This window comes from Ambystoma mexicanum, chromosome 3p (genome assembly GCF_040938575.1).
Source record: "Ambystoma mexicanum isolate Mex_15411 chromosome 3p, UKY_AmexF1_1, whole genome shotgun sequence".
Classification (NCBI taxonomy): Eukaryota; Metazoa; Chordata; class Amphibia; order Caudata; family Ambystomatidae; genus Ambystoma; species Ambystoma mexicanum.
The window spans coordinates 1249148703-1249170005 of record NC_090925.1 but is presented as its reverse complement, the minus strand read 5'-3'; the positions used below and the strand labels follow the sequence as shown (position 1 = coordinate 1249170005).

The 21303-nt window shown below is 47.9% G+C and overlaps 1 protein-coding gene across 1 annotated transcript in view; it reads right to left on the bottom strand.

The window, feature by feature from the left end:
- The window catches only part of GUCY2C (guanylate cyclase 2C), a 484448-nt gene that overhangs the window by 420835 nt on the left and 42310 nt on the right, over positions 1–21303 (bottom strand). Inside the window, exon 3 of the mRNA XM_069650287.1 lies at positions 20954–21039. Coding sequence (XP_069506388.1) covers positions 20954–21039 — 86 coding nt within the window. The remainder of the gene's footprint in view (positions 1–20953; positions 21040–21303) is intronic.

Genomic DNA, 21303 nt, shown 5'->3' with positions numbered 1-21303 from the left:
CCTTTTATTCTTCCTGGTTTTCAGGAAATGATGTAACTACATCTTTTAGATCTTCTTGCTGAATAGACAGCTCTGGAGAAATTAATTCAAAGCTGTGTATTTCTTCTGGAACCAAACAGGATAGTACTTTGGCATGGGTGGCTGACAGGTTCTCTTTCCACTCTTTTAAGTTACACTTATGTATAGGAGCGTTATAAATGCCATTTCATCTCATATCATAAATGGACCTTCTGTTTCCTGTCCGGTTACGCTTTTTTATAAGTACAGGTTCCCGTTCATTCTAATATTTCATAGGGTCCATGCCACTTAGAGACAAGCTTGTTTTCTGAGGTGGGTAATAGGACCAGTACATTCTGTCCAATGGAGAACGATCTTAAGCTCACCTTTCTGTCACAAGTGGATTTTTGTTGGTAGTGGGCTTTTCCCATATGAGTGCAGACTAGATCTCGAACAAGTCTCATATGTTCTCACATTCGAGTAGCGTTTTGCAAGATGGCAATGGCAATGGATGCCTCTTCTCGTTCTTCCTAGGTTTCCCAGAGCATATCCACGACATCTCTAGGCACTCTACCATAAAGTAGTTTAAAAGGAGAGAATCATGTAGAGGCCTGGGGGGTTTTCCTCACTGCAAATAGTGCCCAAGGGATCATTTGTTCCCAGTTTTTCCCATCATTATCTACCAATTTTCATAAGATTAATTTCAGAGTTTTATTGAATCTTTCTACCAAGCCAACGGTTTGTGTATGGTACACAGAAGTTTGTAAGGTGGTAACATGGAGTAGCTCTTTGACTTCTGCCATACTTTTGAACCTTGATCGGTTAGTATTTCCTTGGGAAAGCCGACCCTAGAAAAATACGGTAGGAGGTGTTTAAGGATTTCCTGTGTGTTATTATTACGCATTGGGAATGTTTTAGGGTATCTGGTTGCATAGTCAACAATCACGAGGACATATCTTTTGCCAAGTTTTGATGTTTCTAGAGGCCCAATGATGTCCATCCCGATTCTTGAAAAAGGGACTTCTATGATTGATAAAGGATTCAGAGGGGCAGGTAAAGGGATGTGCGTGCTGGTTTTCTGACATATTTCATACGTCTGAATATAGGTCTTTATATCAGCGTGGAAAACTGGTCAGTAAAACGTCCCACTGATATTTGTCTGGGTTTTGAATTGTCCCAAGTGCCCCCGGTAAGATGGGAATGCGCAATCTCCAGTACAACTTTTCGGTAGGTCTTGGGGATTACTAACTGCGTTGTTACTAATCCTTCTGTAGATGTCGCTCTTCTATATCGAGAGCTGGATCATTTAGATGGCGAAGGCTAGGTCGGGATAGATAGTAGGCTCTTCTTCGGCCGCCCTCCATTAGGAAAGTCTTTGTTGTCTTCCGGGCCGGACAAAACACTGGCCTTCATTGGTTCAGTGCACACGAACCACGCAGCTCCTACGAGCCACGTAGTGTGTGTGTGCTGCACCAATGGAATGCCAGCACTACGGCTGGCGTGGCCAGTAAGGCTTGATGCCGGAAGGCATTTCAGCCTTGCTTGCCACGCCGGCAGTAGTGCCAGAAGCCTCGCCAGCGTTCCAGCACGTCTGGATAAGTACATGGTGGGGGGGGCTGTATGTTTGTGTGTGTGTGTGTGTGTGTCTCGGGTCCGTCCTGACTGTGTTTTTTGTTTTTGTATGTATGTTGAGATGCGGAGGTGGGGGGGTGTGTCGGGTGTGTATGGGTGTGTTTGTATTTGTATGTCTGCAGTGTATGTTGAGATGCGGGGGAGGGGGGTGTATCGGGTCTGCTTGAATGTGCTTGTGTGCAAGTGCAGTGTGTGCTGGGATGCGGAGGGGGTGTGTGTGTCGGGTCTGCCTGAATGTGTTTGTGTGCAAGTGCAGTGTGTGTTGAGATGTGGAGGGGGTGTGGGGGTCGAGTCTGCCTGAATGTGTTTGTGTGCAAGTTCAGTGTATGTTGAGATGCGGGGGTGGGGTGTGTGTCGGGTCTGCTTGAATGTGTTTGTGTGCAAGTGCAGTGTGTGTTGAGATGCACAGGGGGTGTGGGGGTCGGGTCTGCCTGAATGTGTTTGTGTGCAAGTTCAGTGTATGTTGAGATGCGGGGGTGGGGTGTGTGTCGGGTCTGCCTGAATGTGTTCGTGTGCAAGTGGATTAGAGTGTTGAGATGCGGAGGCGGGGGGGTGGGGGGGGGTCGGGTCTGCCTGAATGTGTTTGTGTGCAAGTTCAGTGTATGTTGAGATGCGGGGGTGGGGTGTGTGTCGGGTCTGCTTGAATGTGTTCGTGTGCAAGTGCAGTGTGTGTTGAGATGCGGGGGTGGGGTGTGTGTTTGGTCTGCCTGAATGTATTTGTGTGCAAGTTCAGTGTATGTTGAGATGTGGGGGTGGGGGGTCCGGGTCTGTATGCGTGCATGCTTGTGAGTTTGTTTGGTGAGTTGGGGGGTGGGGGGGTTCAGGTCTGTGTGGATGCATGGTGTTTGCATGTGAGTTTGTATGTTGAGTTGGGGGTGGGGTCTGTATGGGTGCATGGTGTATGCTTGTGAGTTTGTGTGCTGAGTTGGGGGTGGGGGGTTCAGGTCTGTATGGGTGCATGGTGTATGCTTGTGGGTTTGTGTGCTGAGTTGGGGGTGGGGGGGGTTCGGGTCTGTATGGGTGCATGGTGTATGTGTAACGCTCACCTGATTCCCGCAGAGGCGCCGGTCTTGACTGGATGAATGCCGTATCTTCAAAGGTGATGTGTAACACACGGTTGGCTCTTTGGGCTGGACCTCTGTGCACTGTATGTCTGACTCGAAGAGTAAGATGTCTGTAGATAGAAAATATGGGATTAATGAACTGGGGTTATTGGGTGCCTCTCTCCTCTTCCCTTTCTCTTCTCCTGTAGAACCCCAAAGGTTAACACCCTCACCTTAGGTAAGTGAACGCCGGGCTCTCCATCTGCCTCGGGGCAGGGTGCCGTAACCAGTTTCTTCACTGGATAAGGGTGCAGGCCTCTTGACCTCAGAGGACTGCTGTCCGTCGTTAACTGCACGAACGGTAAGTTCTGGGCACTTCAAATGTCTTAAAAGTCTTTTGTAATGATATCTCTTGTTTTGCAGGGTTCCGGCGATGGCGGATGGCGGGCTGATGAGAGTTGAGGATCGAACCCGGGTGAGGAATAGAAGCGCCTGGAAGCACGTAAGTAAGCGCTTGTAGCCTGCTTCACGATGCGCACTAACTGTCCCTTTTATCTTGCAGGTACAACTTCGGAGCTTTAGAGAAGCTGGAGGGTGCTGGAATACCCACTGGATTCGGCGTGGGAAGGAGTAATGGCACGTGAGTAATAAAGTTGCCCAATGTCTTTAAACGCACCTTCTTTTGTCTTTCAGATGCGGGATGCAGCGTTGAAGGCCTCCGGAGCGTGCGAAGAGCTGGTAAGCTTTTGTCTTTCAGATGCCGGAATGCAGTGCGAAGACCTCCGGAGCATGCGAAGAGTAGGTAGGCCTTTGTCTTTCAGATGCCGGAATGCAGCGCGAGGCGTTGGTGACAGCCGATGGACCAGGTAAGAGATGCGCTGCTACTGAAGACCGTAGTGCTAACCTGTTCTTTCTTTGTCTTTACAGGTGCTGCTGAAGACTGGATTCCAGGATGGTAAGCCTTTTTTCCCTTAGGCCCAGGATCAGAAGCAGAAGACACGATGAGCGTTCTGCTGCAGAGAATGCAGAATAACGCAAAGCAAGATTCATCCATCGGGTGTGGTTTAAATAGCCTCCTGTAGTGCTTAGGTCCCTCCTTCCACAGCCACGCCTAGGTAAGAAAAGAGTTCCTGCTTTCCAGAAGAGTTCCAGTGTTCTGAACCTACGAGTGGCTCCTGCCCCACCCAACAGGAAAAGTAGTCCCAAACAGAAGAGGATCAGGGGTTCAACTGGCAGGTAAGTAAGCAGCATGGTCTGCTGCAGGTAAGTCCACCCAAGCATTATGAGCCCGGCGCTTCCAGCGCTGGGACTGGGCATCTTTATGAGCCTGGTGCCACTGGCGCCAGGACAGGGTCCAAAAGGTCCCAATTGGGACTGGCTGGCACTCGGAACCGGGGTTATGGGTCTGCTTCCAAGGGAGTCGGGCAAGTCCTGATCTTTTGGAAGCAGAGATCATGACAGCACCCCCCCTCAAGGCCCCTCCCAAACCGGGCTTCTCCGGGGGTTTGGGCTTGTTAGGAAATGTTTGATGAAATCTTTTGATTAGACGAGGCGCGTGGACATATTCTGCAGGTTCCCAGGATCTTTCTTGGGGACCGTAGCCTTTCCAGTCAATCAGGTAAAATAGTTTAGATTTGGAGATCTTGGAATCCAGGATGCTTTTGACTTCAAACTCGAGTTCTCCATCAATTAGAATAGGTTTTGGAGATGTAGTTAGTCGGGTTTGAGGTTGCACGGGTTTTAATAGAAAGACGTGGAAGACCGGATGTATCTTCATGTGAGGGGGCAAGTCCAACTTGACCGCTACTGGATTTACTATGGTAGTGATGGAATAGGGACCAAGGTATCTTGGGTTGAATGTGCGTGGTCCTTTTAGAGGTAGATATTTGGTGGATAACCAGACTTGATCTCCTACTTGATATTGGGGGGCTTCCTTCCGATGTTGGTCTGCTCCTTTCTTGTATTGTTCTTTAGCCCTTTGAAGGTGAGAGACGGCTTCCTTAAAGGCTTGGGTGATTGTAGAATGCAGGTGGTCTACTGCTGGTGTTCCAAGATCTTGGAGTGGATCCAACTCCGAGGTTCGAGGGTGACTACCGTATAAAAGAAAAAACGGGGGTTCCCAGTTCCCGAGTGGACAGAGTTATTGTAGGCATATTCGGCTATCCAAAGGATATCTTTCCAAGTTTTTTCAGTTTGTTGTAGCATGCAGCGCAAATACTGTTCCAGAGTTTGATTGGTCCTCTCGGTTTGTCCGTCGGTTTGAGGGTGGTGGCTGGTCGAAAGTCTCACATCAATTTGAGCCGACCGACAGCAACTTCGCCAAAAATGAGAAATAAATTGACTACCTCGATCCGAAATTAGAACTGAAGGAAAACCGTGCAGTCGGACGATGTTTTCGAGAAATTCTCGGGCCAGAGTTGCTGCTGTTGGTAAGCCTTTGAGTGGAATGAAATGCGCCATCTTGGAGAATAGGTCCACGATTACTAGGATTGTATTGTATCCGGAGCATGGAGGTAGATCGGTGATGAAGTCCATAGAAAGCGTATGCCAAGGGCGAGGCGGGATGTCAATAGGGCGTAAGAGGCCGGCTGGTTTTTCCTTTTGACTCTTGTTTTGGGCGCATACTCCACAGGACATTATAAAGTCTCTGATATCTTTTTTCCAAGACGGCCACCAGAAGTAGCGCTTGATCTTTTCCAAGGTCTTGGTCATACCGGGATGTCCTTCCATTAAAGAATCGTGATAACAAGAGATTACCTTTTTCTGTAAATCTGTGCTGGGCAGGTATAACCGTTCTTGGAAATATAATAGGTTGTCCTTCACCGTAAAGTCCTTTCCCTGCAGATGCCAATTCTGTATGTCTGCTGGAGTTACCAGTAGCCTGGCTTTATCCTTAACTTCCTCTATGGATTGTGTGGCGATTACACCTAGAATTCTTTGTTCGGGAATGATAGGTACAGGTTTAGGATTGATCAAATGTTCTTCCACTCCCATCCGAGAAAGGGCATCAGCTTTACCGTTTTTTTGTACCAGGTCGATAGGTAATTATGAAGTCAAACTCGGCAAAGAATAGTGCCCAACGGAGTTGCCTAGAGGATTGAGCTTTTGCGGTTTTCAAATATTGCAGGTTTCGGTGATCTGTAATCACAGTAACGGTGTGTCGGGCCCCCAGAAGATAATGCCGCCAAGCCTTAAAGGCGGACTTGATAGCTAGAAGTTCCTTATCAGTAATAGTGTAATTGATTTCAGGAGGCGAGAATTTGCGGGACCAAAATGCCACGGGATGCAACTGATTGGTTACTGGGTCCTTTTGTGATAGAACTGCCCCCATGGCAAGGCTCGAAGCATCAGTTTCAACGATGTAGGGGAGTTCTGGGCGAGGATGTTTTAAGATCGGTGCAGAGATAAATCTAGTCTTCAAATTCTGGAAAGCTTGTTCCGCCTCGGTAGACCATTCAAAACGTTTGTTTTTCTTTAACAAGGCGGTGATGGGCTGGACTGTTCGAGAGAATTCGGGGATAAACCTGCGGTAAAAGTTAGAGAAGCCTAGCATGCTTTGAACACCTTTTACAGAGGATGGCGATGGCCATTTGAGAATTGCATCGACCTTCTTTGAATCCATACGCACTCCGCTAGGTGATAATATGAATCCCAAGAATTCAACTTCAGTCACGTTGAAAACACATTTTTCCAACTTAGCGAACAGTTTGTGTTGACGCAATCTCTCGAGGACCATTTTCACGTGTTTCCGATGTTCAGTTTCCGATGAAGAATAAACAAGGATGTCGTCAATGTAAACAAGAACACACACATCTATGAGCTCTCTGAGGACATCGTTCATAAAATATTGAAAGGCGGCCGGGGCATTGCAAAGTCCGAAGGGCATGACCTGATATTCAAATAGCCCATACTTGGTGCGGAAGGCCGTCTTCCATTCATCGCCCTCATTTACTCGTACCAAGTGGTAGGCTCCTCTAAGATCCAGCTTTGTATATATGCATGCTTTTCTGACTTGGTCCAGGAGTTCAGGGCTCAAAGGTAACGGATATCTATTCTTAACGGTGATCTGGTTCAGGGCGCGATAATCTATACAAGTTCTAAGGTCCCCTTCTTTTTTTGGAACGAAGAACAAAGCTGAGGAAGCAGGGGACTTGGAAGGACGAATAAACCCATTGGCTAGGTATTGATCCAGGTATTGTCGGAGGTGAAGATTCTCAGGCTCGGTGAGGGCATAAATTCTACTACAAGGAGGAGTAGATCCAGGTATCAGGTCTATCTGGCAGTCATAAGACCTATGAGGAGGTAGAGAGTTAGCCTGATCCTTCCGGAAAACATCTTGGAATTCTAGGTATTCAGGAGGTAACTGAGGAGCCTCCGAGGAAATTGCTGCCAGTGCAACACCAGGTGGAGGGTGACAAGTAGAGACACATTCTGGAAACTGAACCGTTCTTGCTCGCCAATCGATCTGAGGATTGTGCTTCTCTAACCAAGGAATTCCTAGAATAATCTGGAACTGGGGGGCCTTCATCACATCGAACACGATCTTCTCATGGTGTCCATCTTGACTTACTAGCGTCACTTCTTGGGTGGTATGCGTTACTGGTCCGGAGGCTATCTCCGTACCATCCACCGTAGTAATGACGTCCTTTACAGCCTTTGGACAAAGAGTCAGATTCATCCTCAAAACCATTTCATGATCCACATAATTGCCGATGGCACCGCTGTCGACGTAAGCTTCAATCGCATGTAATCGATCCGGATGTTCAGGGCTAATGAGGACCATAGGTATCACGAAATGCGAGGTCACGGAACTGGTTTTAACGCTCGGCAAGAGGACCTCTATTCTTGTCGGGCGAGGTTGTTTCCCTGCTCAGAGTTTGTGACCCTGGTAACTGCAGCTCCTACTGCCTTCTTGGCTGGTTTCACCGGACAGTCTCGAAGAAAGTGCCCCGAGTTTCCGCAATAGAGGCATAATTGCAGCTGTTTTCTCCTTTCCCGCTCCTTTTGTGTTAGTGGTCCTTTCAGGCCCCCTATTTGCATGGGTTCCCCGGAGTCTACTCCTTTGGTAGGAGTTGGTGGTTTGGAAAATACTCGAGCATCAAACTTGGAACGATCGGCCTTCCTGTTCTGCAGTCTGTGGTCAATTTGAACGACTAAGTCAATATAGTCCGAACAGTCTTGCGGGGGATTCACTACTTGGGCTAACACATCTTTGAGCTCTCCACGTAGACCTCTATAAAACAGCGTAATCCTTTTGTCCTCAGGCCATCGAGTTTCCACTATCAGTCTGTTGAAAGACGCAATATAAGCCAAAAGGTCTTGATTACCCTGTCGCAATGAAAGGAGCTCATTGTCCAAGGCCTGCCCCTGTGAATGTCTTGCAAACAGTTTTTCCATACTGAGCTGAAAGGCTTGAAAATCATGGAGAACCGGATCATCTTGATTAACTAGAGGGATCGACCAGTCTGCCGCATTGCCACTAAGGTACGAAAGCACGAAAGCTACCTTAGCTTGATCAGTTGGAAAGGCTGCTGGCCGGCATAAGAAGTGCAACCGGCACTGATTAATAAATACTGCAAACCTCTTTGGGTCACCCGAAAATCGTTCGGGCGGAGCCAGAGGTACATTCCCAGGTAGGTTGATCTGCACTGGGTTCGTAGAGGATGTTGAAGGAAGATTTGCCCCTGATGCGGGTAACGGAGTTTGTCCGGCTTGTGACTGTAGCAATTGTCTAGCGAGATCGTCTGTTCGCTCCTTGGAAATAATCAGTTCCCTTCTTAGAGCATTCGTTTCCTGACGGGCTGCATGCACTTCTGCTCTTAGTTCCCCAAGTAACTGGGCTAGCTGGTCGGTATCCGAGGTTTCCATAGCGCCTGGGTGGGAGTTTTGCGATGGGCTTTGCGTTCTGTAACGCTCACCTGATTCCCGCAGAGGCGCCGGTCTTGACTGGATGAATGCCGTATCTTCAAAGGTGATGTGTAACACACGGTTGGCTCTTTGGGCTGGACCTCTGTGCACTGTATGTCTGACTCGAAGAGTAAGATGTCTGCAGATAGAAAATATGGGATTAATGAACTGGGGTTATTGGGTGCCTCTCTCCTCTTCCCTTTCTCTTCTCCTGTAGAACCCCAAAGGTTAACACCCTCACGTTAGGTAAGTGAACGCCGGGCTCCCCATCTGCCTCGGGGCAGGGTGCCGTAACCAGTTTCTTCACTGGATAAGGGTGCAGGCCTCTTGACCTCAGAGGACTGCTGTCCGTCGTTAACTGCACGAACGGTAAGTTCTGGGCACTTCAAATGTCTTAAAAGTCTTTTGTAATGTGATCTCTTGTTTTGCAGGGTTCCGGCGATGGCGGATGGCGGGCTGATGAGAGTTGAGGATCGAACCTGCGTGAGGAATAGAAGCGCCTGGAAGCACGTAAGTAAGCGCTTGTAGCCTGCTTCACGATGCGCACTAACTGTCCCTTTTATCTTGCAGGTACAAGTTCGGAGCTTTAGAGAAGCTGGAGGGTGCTGGAATACCCACTGGATTCGGCGTGGGAAGGAGTAATGGCACGTGAGTAATAAAGTTGCCCAATGTCTTTAAACGCACCTTCTTTTGTCTTTCAGATGCGGGATGCAGCGCCGAAGGCCTCCGGAGCGTGCGAAGAGCTGGTAAGCTTTTGTCTTTCAGATGCCGGAATGCAGTGCGAAGACCTCCGGAGCATGCGAAGAGTAGGTAAGCCTTTGTCTTTCAGATGCCGGAATGCAGCGCGAGGCGTTGGTGACAGCCGATGGACCAGGTAAGAGATGCGCTGCCACTGAAGATCGTAGTGCTAACCTGTTCTTTCTTTGTCTTTACAGGTGCTGCTGAAGACTGGATTCCAGGATGGTAAGCCTTTTTTCCCTTAGGCCCAGGATCAGAAGCAGAAGACACGATGAGCGTTCTGCTGCAGAGAATGCAGAATAACGCAAAGCAAGATTCATCCATCGGGTGTGGTTTAAATAGCCTCCTGTAGTGCTTAGGTGTCTCCTTCCACAGCCACGCCTAGGTAAGAAAAGTTCCTGCTTTCCAGAAGAGTTCCAGTGTTCTGAACCTAGGGAGTGGCTCCTGCCCCACCCAACAGGAAAAGTAGTCCCAAACAGAAGAGGATCAGGGGTTCAACTGGCAGGTAAGTAAGCAGCATGGTCTGCTGCAGGTAAGTCCACCCAAGCATTATGAGCCCGGCGCTTCCAGCGCTGGGACTGGGCATCTTTATGAGCCTGGTGCCACTGGCGCCAGGACAGGGTCCGAAAGGTCCCAATTGGGACTGGCTGGCACTCAGAACCGGGGTTATGGGTCTGCTTCCAAGGGAGTCGGGCAAGTCCTGATCTTTTGGAAGCAGAGATCATGACAGTATGCTTGTGGGTTTGTGTGCTGAGTTGGGGGTGGGGGTTCGGGTCTGTATGGGTGCATGGTGTATGCTTGTGGGTTTGTGTGCTGAGTTGGGGGTGGGGGGGTTCGGGTCTGTATGGGTGCATGGTGTATGCTTGTGGGTTTGTGTGCTGAGTTGGGGGTGGGGGGTTCGAGTCTGTATGGGTGCATGGTGTATGCTTGTGGGTTTGTGTGCTGAGTTGGGGGTGGGGAGGGTTGGGGTCTGTATGGGTGCATGGTGTATGCTTGTGGGTTTGTGTGCTGAGTTGGGGGTGGGAGGGGTTCTGGTCTGTATGGGTGCATGGTGTATGCTTGTGGGTTTGTGTGCTGTGTTGGGGGTGGGGGGTTCGGGTCTGTATGGGTGCATGGTGTATGCTTGTGGTTTTGTGTGCTGAGTTGGGGGTGGGGGGGTTCGGGTCTGTATGGGTGCATGGTGTATACTTGTGAGTTTGTATGGTGAGTTGGGGGTGGGGTCTGTATGGGTGCATGGTGTATGCTTGTGAGCTGAGTTGGGGGTGGGGGGGTTCGGGTCTGTATGGGTGCATGGTGTATGCTTGTGGGTTTGTATGCTGAGTTGGGGGTGGGGGGGTTCGGGTCTGTATGGGTGCATGGTGTATGCTTGTGGCTTTGTGTGCTGAGTTGGGGGTGGGGGTTTGGGTCTGTATGGGTGCATGGTGTATGCTTGTGAGTTTGTATGGTGAGTTGGGGGTGGGGTCTTTATGGGTGCATGGTGTATGCTTGTGGGTTTGTGTGCTGAGTTGGGGGTGGGGGGGGTTCGGGTCTGTATGGGTGCATGGTGTATGCTTGTGGGTTTGTGTGCTGAGTTGGGGGTGGGGGGTTCGGGTCTGTATGGGTGCATGGTGTATGCTTGTGAGTTTGTGTGCTGAGTTGGGGGTGGGGGGGTCGGGTCTGTATGGGTGCATGGTGTATGCTTGTGGGTTTGTGTGCTGAGTTGGGGGTGGGGGGTTCGGGTCTGTATGGGTGCATAGTGTATGCTTGTGGGTGGGGGGTTTGGGTCTGTATGGGTGCATGGTGTATACTTGTGAGTTTGTATGGTGAGTTGGGGGTGGGGTCTGTATGGGTGTATGGTGTATGCTTGTGAGGTTGTGTGCTGAGTTGGGGGTGGGGGGGTTCGGGTCTGTATGGGTGCATGGTGTATGCTTGTGGGTTTGTGTGCTGAGTTGGGGGAGGGGGGGTTCAGGTCTGTATGGGTGCATGGTGTATGCTTGTGGGTTTGTGTGCTGAGTTGGGGGTGGGGGGGGTTCGGGTCTGTATGGGTGCATGGTGTATGCTTGTGGGTTTGTGTGCTGAGTTGGGGGTGGGGATTTGGGTCTGTATGGGTGCATGGTGTATGCTTGTGGGTTTGTGTGCTGAGTTAGGGGTGGGGGGGTTCGGGTCTGTATGGGTGCATGGTGTATGCTTGTGGGTTTGTGTGCTGAGTTGGGGGTGGGGGGTTCGGGTCTGTATGGGTGCATGGTGTATGCTTGTGGGTTTGTGTGCTGAGTTGGGGGTGGGGGGGTTCGGGTCTGTATGGGTGCATGGTGTATGCTTGTGGGTTTGTGTGCTGAGTTGGGGGTGGGAGGGGTTCGGGTCTGTATGGGTGCATGGTGTATGCTTGTGGGTTTGTGTGCTGAGTTGGGGGTGGGGGGTTCGGGTCTGTATGGGTGCATGGTGTATGCTTGTTAGTTTCTATGCAGGGGTGGGGGGGTTGGGGTCTGTATGAGTATGTATGCATGGTGCGTGCTTGGTGGCATGGGGCATAGTGTTTGCTTGAGGGGTAGGTGTCTTGGGGCATAGTGTTTGCATGAGGGGTGGGTGTCTTGGGGCATAGTGTTTGCATGAGCGGTGGGTGTCATGGGGCATAGTGATTGGTCGGGGAGTGGGGGCTATGGGGCATATTGTTTGCTTGAGGGGTGGGTGTCTTGGGGCATAGTGTTTGCATTAGGGGTGGGTGTCATGGGGCATAGTGTTTGCATGAGGGGTGGGTGTCATGGGGCATAGTGTTTGGTTGGGGAGTGGGGGCCATGGGACATAGTGTTTGCATGAGGGGTGGGTGTCTTGGGGCCTAGTGTTTGCATGAGGGGTGGGGGCCATGGGGCATAGTGTTTGGTTGGGGAGTGGGGGCCATAGGGCATAGTGTTTGTTTGAGGGATGGGGGCTATGGGGCATAGTGTTTAATAAAAATTAGGGGTTGAAAAAGCCTCCTGCCACACCACGCCCCACCGCGCCTACCGCCCCACCCACATTTACTTTTCGGCCCACTATAGCAATCATGTAGGGTACTTTCGGCCCTCTGTCAAAATCAGTTGTGCACCCCTGGTCTACTGTGTACAAAGGTTAAGAGTAGCAGAGAAAAAGGGAAGTTTCTGCCGGTCTTGTTTGTATTAATAATATAATTTACGGTAGATTTCTCATCTCAGCGGAAGTTTCCTCACATCTGGGATGAACTAATGTACTTTCAACACGCATATCTCGGTGAGAGGTCATGCTGTTTATCTTGAATTCAAGCGAGCGTAAGCAAGTTTATGCATGGTGCAGTTTTAAGCAAGGACCTCTAACGTGAGGCCTAATCCTTTGAATGGCGTTTGTAATTGGCACCCAAACAGATTGTTTTGTAGCAGGCTCTCTTTTAAGCCATATTGTTATGAACTGATTAACAGATAAAATCGACATTTCCACACTTGGATACCAGTCAGGGTTCACGGGTGTATTATTATTCACCTTACTTCACAGGCATCCCTCAGTTCAGATTTGCACATTTGCTCCAGTAACAAAGTTCACTTTACTTCCACAACGTGTGAAATACTTACGACTGTACAAGGAGTTCGGCTTGACCCTCGTATGACCACTTTGACACCTCAAGCCGGCCTCCCCTAAGGCTGCTTGGTAGTTGTAGTTTCTACCATCTTGGTTCGATACACTTTCTTTGTTCAGGAGAGGGGTATAAGCCAGAGTCCTTCGAATGAGCACTCGGTGGCGCCAGACCACTATATTTCTGGTACCAATTTCACTCACAAAAGACTTTTGTCTATTATCATCTTTTTTCTTCTATAATGTTGCCACTGCAACCTTGAGCCTAACACAGTCGGTCCACTATCAGTTCCTTCCGACTCACAGGCTGTGCTGCACTCGTTAGTGTTTCTTTTGCCGCTGGGTCAAGGACGGTATCATGATGGCAACCGCTTCTCCCCGACCTGGCTATCAGTGCAGGAGAGGCCAATGTACCGCTGGCATCCGCCACATCATTCGACAGCTGCGATTCCCGGTCTAACATTCCCTTTTTTGGAGGCTCCGCAGGTCTGGGTTGAAAAGGGCAAGGGAAATTCCCTCCTTGTCGTCCTCTCTGGTCTCACTGCCTTTCTACTCCGTTTGAACTGTTATCCTAGACTGGCTGCTTCCTCGTGCGTTCGGCCTTGCTCAGAGTGTGATCTCGTGCTACACTGTTTATCCCTATGGGGAAGGGAAAGGGGCGTCAGGTGTGTGTAGTTATGGGCAATTGCCTGACTCTGCCTGACCCTTGTGTTAGGACATGTCAGGTAAATGGCTCTGGTGTTAATCCGTTGTCTTTCATGGTGCGTGAAAGTGTTTGTGTTGGCAAATGGGGGGGGGTTCAGTTTCTAAATATCCTACTGGGTACGATGGGGAAAATGTGTCATATGGAAGAGGATACCGTGTCTCACTCTTCAAGGTACCACTTCCATTCCCCGAAGACCCCCCATCCAGGTTATCCTCCCACACTGGTTCACCCCCAGGAACTGGATTTACTGCTGATGGCTGTGTCCTGGCCACCTGGATGGCAGATCCCTGGGAACTAGCAGCGTAGACACCTTCGGGGTTCCCACAACGCGTCAGATGGTTAACAGGCTTAGATATTCTCTCCTCCTGCTTCCGTATCTTCCTTCAACTGCCTCCACTGTTCAACCCCAAACACTCAGAACTGCATCTCACATTCTAATACGGGCACTCTATCTATTCAAGAATGTACCAGCAGTTCAACTATATACAGGTGAGGCTGCAGAGAAACAATGCTGCAAAACAAAGAAACACAATAAGTACAACATAACACATCTCCCCCCACATACTATGGAAACCAGAACTCATGCAAGGCACGATAACTCTGGTCCATTAGTCTACCCCATCCTTGGCAGCCCTCTCCTTGTTCCAGACCTTCCCATCTTCCAATACAACTGCATCATCCAACACTCTCCTTATTCGCTGTGGCACCAAAAACCTACTATTCCCCATTTGGCACATGTCTTGGTCTTCTCACTCTTACACTCTCTCCCTCCTCGACTTCACAGCTACTCACCCTCCTCAGCTCATCCTATCTCCTCTTTATCCATTCCGCCTTCCTTTCAATGCCATCTCTCAACTCATCCTCATTCCACAAAACAGTCCTTTCCCAACTAAGGTGGACAAACCGCTGTGTGCGGCTATCTCTAACTAAATAACACAAATGGCACCAGGCCCGTAGTGGCATGCGGAGCCAACCTGTATGCACAAGCCCTCTTCTTGACTATCTCTTCCCAGGCACAGCTCACCAATTGGGTTAAACCAATCTACGACAGCACTGGTACAGTGACGTCTTGTGATGCTCAGCCCAAATGCCTCCCAAAATATCTTCGATCATTCCCAAAGTCAGTTAGGAATTTCCTTGGAAAACCCTCTCTCTGAAACACTTAGTCCAGAAATCGATCACAGCAAGCGTGTCCGCCTCCAACACCACCTCTACCTCAACCCATTTTGATTAGAGATCCATGATGACAATGACCCACAATGGAACCTGGAATATCTAGGGCAATTTACTCCCATGGCATTTCCTGCAATTCCAATGGCCTGAGAGGATGGGTAAAACTCCTGAGTGATTTATCTGCTTCGTGACACAGGGTGCAACTCTTCACCAGACTTTCCACTTCTGAATCCAAATTTGCCCACCAACCTTCCTTTCATTTTGGTCATCCCAAGATGCCCCTTATGTCCTGCTTCAATAAACGTACCTCTCACACCAAATGGAGGCACTATACACTCTTCTTTGCATAATAAATTCCCTTCTATACTCATCTCTTCTCCAACTTTATGATAGGCTACCAATCCAGCCTAATTTGCGCCAGCCATTCCTAACAAAATCCTTAATGTGTCTAATCTCCATATCTTGCTCATCGGCATCTTCCCAGACTTTTTAACTTAACCATGTTCCCACACACCAAAAATACATTGTTAGCTTCCTCAGCCTCTCCTTCCTTCCACTTATGCCATCTGCCCAGAAAGTCTTGCTCTGGAGAGAAAATCTGCGATCGTGTTCTCCATTCCTGGGGCATGTGTCAGCACAAAGGCATGTCCTTGCATCGACATGATCCACCTCACTATTCTGCAAGACACTCCGTCCAATCCTTTACTCATGAACACACTCACCAGTGGGTTGTGGTCATTGCAAACCATGAACACCCTACCCCACAGAAACGCCCTGAACTTCTTCACTGCCCACACCACACTAGGGGCTTCTCGCTCTATGAAATAATATTGTGGTTCAGCTCCTTAAAGTATCCTCGAGACAAATGCAACCACCCTTTCCACTTGTTTCTGCACGAGCACAGCAGCCAGCAATGGCTCACTCGCATCTGTCATGAGATATGTATCACAACTGGTATCCCAATTTGCAAGTGCGTTTGCCCTTGCAAAAGCAGTCTTTATACCCTCAAATTATCTCTGACATTCTCCATCCCAAAGAAAATCTGTCTAATTTTTGCAAAGCTCTCTAATCATCTTATATCTATCTGCAAAGTGCTTCACAAATTTAGAGGAGTACTTAACCAGTCCTAAGAAGGACAGAACCTTCTGCGTATTCTTGGGATGTTCTAACTCCACAATAGCCATTACCAACTCTCCCCTAGGTTCGAAGCCTCTATCACTAACTGTGTGACCCAAGCAATCAATAGACGTCACCCTGAACTTGAACTTTTCCTTTTGCTGGGTAAGTAAGCCTTGCATCCATCAATATCCTCAACACTCTATTCAAACTCAAATCATGTTCAACAATATATTTTCCCGTAACCAAGATGTAATCTTGAAAATACCTTTGACATTCTCAAACAAACTATGCATGACTCTCTGAAAAAACACAGTGGCTCAAACCAAACCAAAAGGCATCCTCTTAAATCAAAAGGTACCCTCATGAGTGATGAACGTGGTAAGATCCATGGACTCAGGTTAATGCCTCACCTGATGGTACACTGAGGCTAAGTCCAGAGCACTGAATACCTTCGCTCCAGTGGCCATGCTTACCATTTCTCCTATGTTAGGGAATGGAAACCTATTAACAAATACTTCACAATTAAGCTGTATCAGGTCTACACAAAACCTCCCCTGCCCGTTTGCCTTTCGTACACCCACTCCGACGTCTCTACTATCACTCCTTCCCTTTCAATTTTTTGGATGTCACTGGAAACCTCCTCCCTCATGCAAATAGGCACTGTCCTTACTTTCCCTATGACCGGTCTAGCACCATCCTTTAGGCAAGTGCCGGGGTGATAGCCCTTCAAGCACCCCACACCATTCTGAATACTGTTTTGAAACACACTTCTGGGCATTATCACACCTGCTCACTCATCACAGTCACACGTTCCGGAACCTTGGGTTCCACAACAATCTCCATTTCTCTCTGTTCATACCACCCCCAACAGGCTCCCACCATTCCTGGAGACGTAAACATTAGCCACCATAGATTTCCTTTTGCATTCCAACTTTGCTTTAAATACTCCAAATAGTTTGATGTGTACTCCACCATATGCATTCGCTTTAATGCTAGGGCGAGTCAATTTTGATGCCTTAAAATGGGTGACCCATACACAGCTATCAATAATAGTATAGTCTGACCCTGTATCAACCAGCATTGGCACACACACACACATACACACACACACACACACACACCATTAACTACAATTGCGTGTGGTTTCTTCTCTCTCTTGGGTCAAGACCCCACTTGACTCACAGACTCAAGTCTCTTGCGGGTAGTTCAGGGGGCTGAGAGGAGCAGGCTGGACAGAGGATGCTGCGCTCAGATTAGGAGCAGGAGCAGGTAGGGGAGCCAGGCTGCCTCTGAGCCACCTCTGCAGGCAGCCTCAGGCAGTGGAATGAATGCCTCTGATGTTGTTTTGGGGAGCTCTGTGTTGCTCTCAGCCTGAGTGAAGCCCCTTTTGGAAGTGGAAAGACCTTTCAAAGATAGTGGTTTTGGGGTCAGAGGGCACGTGACCAGTCCTTAGATCGATCCTGGATGCTTTTTGTAGGCCCCCTGACATCTGCAGGCGGACTCAGGCAGCTGGAATGAGTGCCTCTGATGTTGTTGTGATGAGCTTCGTGTTGCTCTGAACCCAGTTTAAGCCCCTTTTGGAGGTGGAAAGACCCTTCAAAGATTGTGAATTTGGGGTCAGAGGTCACGTGAGTAGTCCATAGATCCTTCCTGGATGCTTCTTGTATGTCCCCTGACCTCTGCAGGCAGCATCAGGAAGATGGAATGATGGCACTGATGCTGTTTGGATGAGCTCCATATTGCTCTCTGCCCAGTTGATGCCCCTTTTGGAGGTTGAAAGACCTTTCAAAGATGACAGTTTTGGGTCAGAGGTCACGTGAGCAGTCCATAGATCAATCTTAGATGCTTCTTGTAGGTATATATATATATATATATATATATATATATATATATATATATATATATATATATTATAGAGGTGGAACCCTGATCTCTGAAAGTGGGTGCAAAGGGCAATTACCAGGCACTCAAAAGTAAAATATGCAAGATGTTATGCATATTAATACTGCCAGTGTTACTTCCAATCGCTCCCCAAGAGATCCCCAAAAATAGATCTCATGGATCCAATTGGAACTAGACTGCTCAACAACCTTTCAACACCATATATAGGGCCTAAACCCACACATTTGTGTGTGGTTAGGTCTTTACCACAGTCATTTTTTATAGCCCTGGAATATATATAAATTAACTTCATTTCATATTCCAGCAGATAAACAGATGTCCCACAAGGTTTCCGTGCTACCCTAGAACCCATGCCCATGGCCAATGTACTTTGACACAGATATGAGGAAATGCCTCTTCCCTGCACAGAATGGACCACACACCAACTAAACTTTGTATTCCCTAAAGGTTACGTGACACTGGAGTTATGGAATGTTAATGCCCTTGCTAAACCCATTCCTTTATACAGGGTTTTTCAAAATCCCAGAGACCCGAAACACACCTCGTTAGCCTGGGTCTCATGAAATTAGCCGCAAAATTAGTAGTATATTTCTGTTTTTCTCCTTTAAGATCAAGGAAGAGCGAGGCAGTGATAGCAGTGGTAAAACATGCCCCTTTATTAAAGGAAGGTCGCTATCTACTGCTGTTCTCAGTCATGGGGAGAAAAAATGAACTTGATGCCCAAATTATTATATCACTCACATGTGCTGACAGTATAAGCTCCATACGACTTGTGGAAAACATAGAAAACCTCTTTGATAACCATTACTTGAATACAAAGGACAGAATAAACAACACAATCTTTAAGGCTTCTAAATTGGGGGTATCTGGCCTACCCAGGCTGATGGGCATTCCACAGGGCATGAATAGGCTTGCATGGAAATGCACAGAGGGAGTGCTAGGCAGATAGGATTGGCTCTTTGTAATATGATCAATGGTTTCTGTGTGCTACAAAAGGCACGTGATCCTGGGATACACAGGCCAATATTGAAAAAACACCCAAAATGGCAATGTTGCTTTTAGATACAGAGGGTGGACCCAAAGTAGCCACTAAAGAGGGAAATTGGGTGGGTGCATGATTGCAGACCTGATTAGGTCCTAGAATAAAAGAAGTAGAATCTCCTGTCATCAGAGTGTCTTCAACACAGAATGAATAACCTTCTAAAGACTGGGGCTAGGTTCTCAACTCTAAAACACAGAAAATCACATACTGGGAAGAAGATATCTGGAATGCAGATAAGTCAAACTGCAAAATAAAACATACCTATAAAAAGTATATTCATAATAATGAAGGTATAAATGGAACACTAGCTGAGACATGGATAGGAGTTTTGGGCAAATGCATCAAAGATGAGGACCTACTGTAAAGTTCAGACTTTATCCTAGATGTCTCAGGATGCACAAAGAATAGTAAGATCCAGGTACAATACATGAAAATCCTTCACTCTGAGCAGGCTCTTCGGAGTGGAACTAGCAGCTAACTGCTGAAGCCAGTGGCCCTCATTACAAGTTCGGCGGTAGCCTGCCGGTGCTACTGGCCGGTTGCCGCCGAACTCTTAACAGCACTCCACCGCCTGATATCCCAGTGCCACCGAGACATTACAAGCCCCGGCAGTTCGGGATGTCAGGCGGCGAAAAGTGTAAGTCCCCATTCCTGTGGAGTCACATAGGACTCCATGGGATTGGCGACAAGGAAGCACAAGCAGCGTTGCTAATGGTGCCAGTGCTTCTGTAAAAGCATGCCTGCAGGGGAAGGTGTCCCCCATCCCCTGGCAGGCCTGGCCTGCCCGGAGCAACGGCCCCTGTGGGCAGACTTGTAGTCTGGTGGTCTGGAAAGGGTGCCGGTATGCTATTTCCGGACCGCCAGGCTTGTAATGAGGCCCAGTATCAGCAAATAGGTACCATGTGTCATATGATGTGGTCCAGTGATCTTAATATTTTGAGATTGAATTCAGTGCAAACTGAAAATGTCCTTCAAGGGCCCAATGTACTGAACCCAAAAGTTCTGGCTGTTCATGGATGGTCTCCAACACTCAATGTCATAGCCACTGAATTGTGGATCATCCACTCAATGCTGTTTTCTGCGAGAAACGTAATCATTATGTCATGGAAATCTATAGATTTAGATTTATATATATTTATATTATACATTTATAGATATAGAGGTCCAGTAAAAAAGTGGTTTGCTGTATACTCACTAAAAAAGAAACCACAGATCAGAAACTCCCCCACACTTTGAGGCCGACAAGATGAGGTTACTTGCTAGCACCAGGAGGGGGAGCCAGATAACCCCGGTGGTCCAACCATCTGTGCATTTGCCCAGCACATGATCCCACCTGCAAGATCTAAATGTGCCAGGTTGGGATACATGGTAGGCGAGGTCAGGTCACCAATGTGTGATCCTGACAACCAGGAAAGATACAACGAAAGCTAAGAAAGAACCATGCAGCACTAAAACTCCCATAGCGTGTGAGTAACTGTTGTGACCATTCCTCGGCACCCAGGGAACATGTTTGGTTTTACCAACAAATATACCATGATTCTTGACATGCTTGTCTCTACTTGGTTCACAATTTTCCAACAAACATAATCTCAAAATCAAGAGCAAAAAAAAATAATCACACAAGCACACAATGCTATAAGTACATGGGGCTGCAATTCTCTTTTGAAGTGACACCTACACTTCATATCAAGAGCATAGCATTCAAACATCAACGCCTAACAGGAGAACCATACAATGTCTGCCCTTCAAATGAAGACAATCTGACTAGATTAGTGTGTTATATGCTAATAAGAAACAAATAGGGCAGTGCAGAGTGAGCTTCCATTTGGAGCACCCAAGTACTTTATTAGTGCATAATCCAACGCATTACAAAAATCTCACCTATTGCTTCCAGCTTGTATCAAGATGCATTTTCAAAAAATAGTCCTCAATGATCTATACTGAGGCTTCATAAAACAAGTAAGTCAGACTTAGATTAAATGAAATGTCTTGTTAACGCGACCAGACTGTTGATCTCTAATTGGCATGGTCAAGACATTTCAGCCAATAACAAATTCTAGTCACCGGGCCGGGATGAGGTTTTAGTGACCTTGTTACCAGTCTTTTTTTCTACTTATGCAAAGACTTTGCCCATACCTGGTTATTTTTTGTAGACAGGTACAGCAGGGTGAGATTTGATTCCCGGTCTCCAACGTCATCCAAGATTATAGGTCTTAAGACTCCTATAAACAAAAGAAATTTTGATGAGGTGTCTGGATTTTGGTGCTCATCCATAAAACAATATCTAAGTACAGGGGAGGACTTGGCAACATTTGGCCTGAGGGGCAAGTTTACTTTTCTAGCCCGTAGCGCAATGGACCAAGCCCACAGTGCATCAGCCACAACGTCCACAACAAGTAAACTTAATACCAACCTCTTCCCTCCGAAACATTCCCAAGAATATATAATAGAAATTATTGACATTGCTTTCCTTTTATGCAACATGC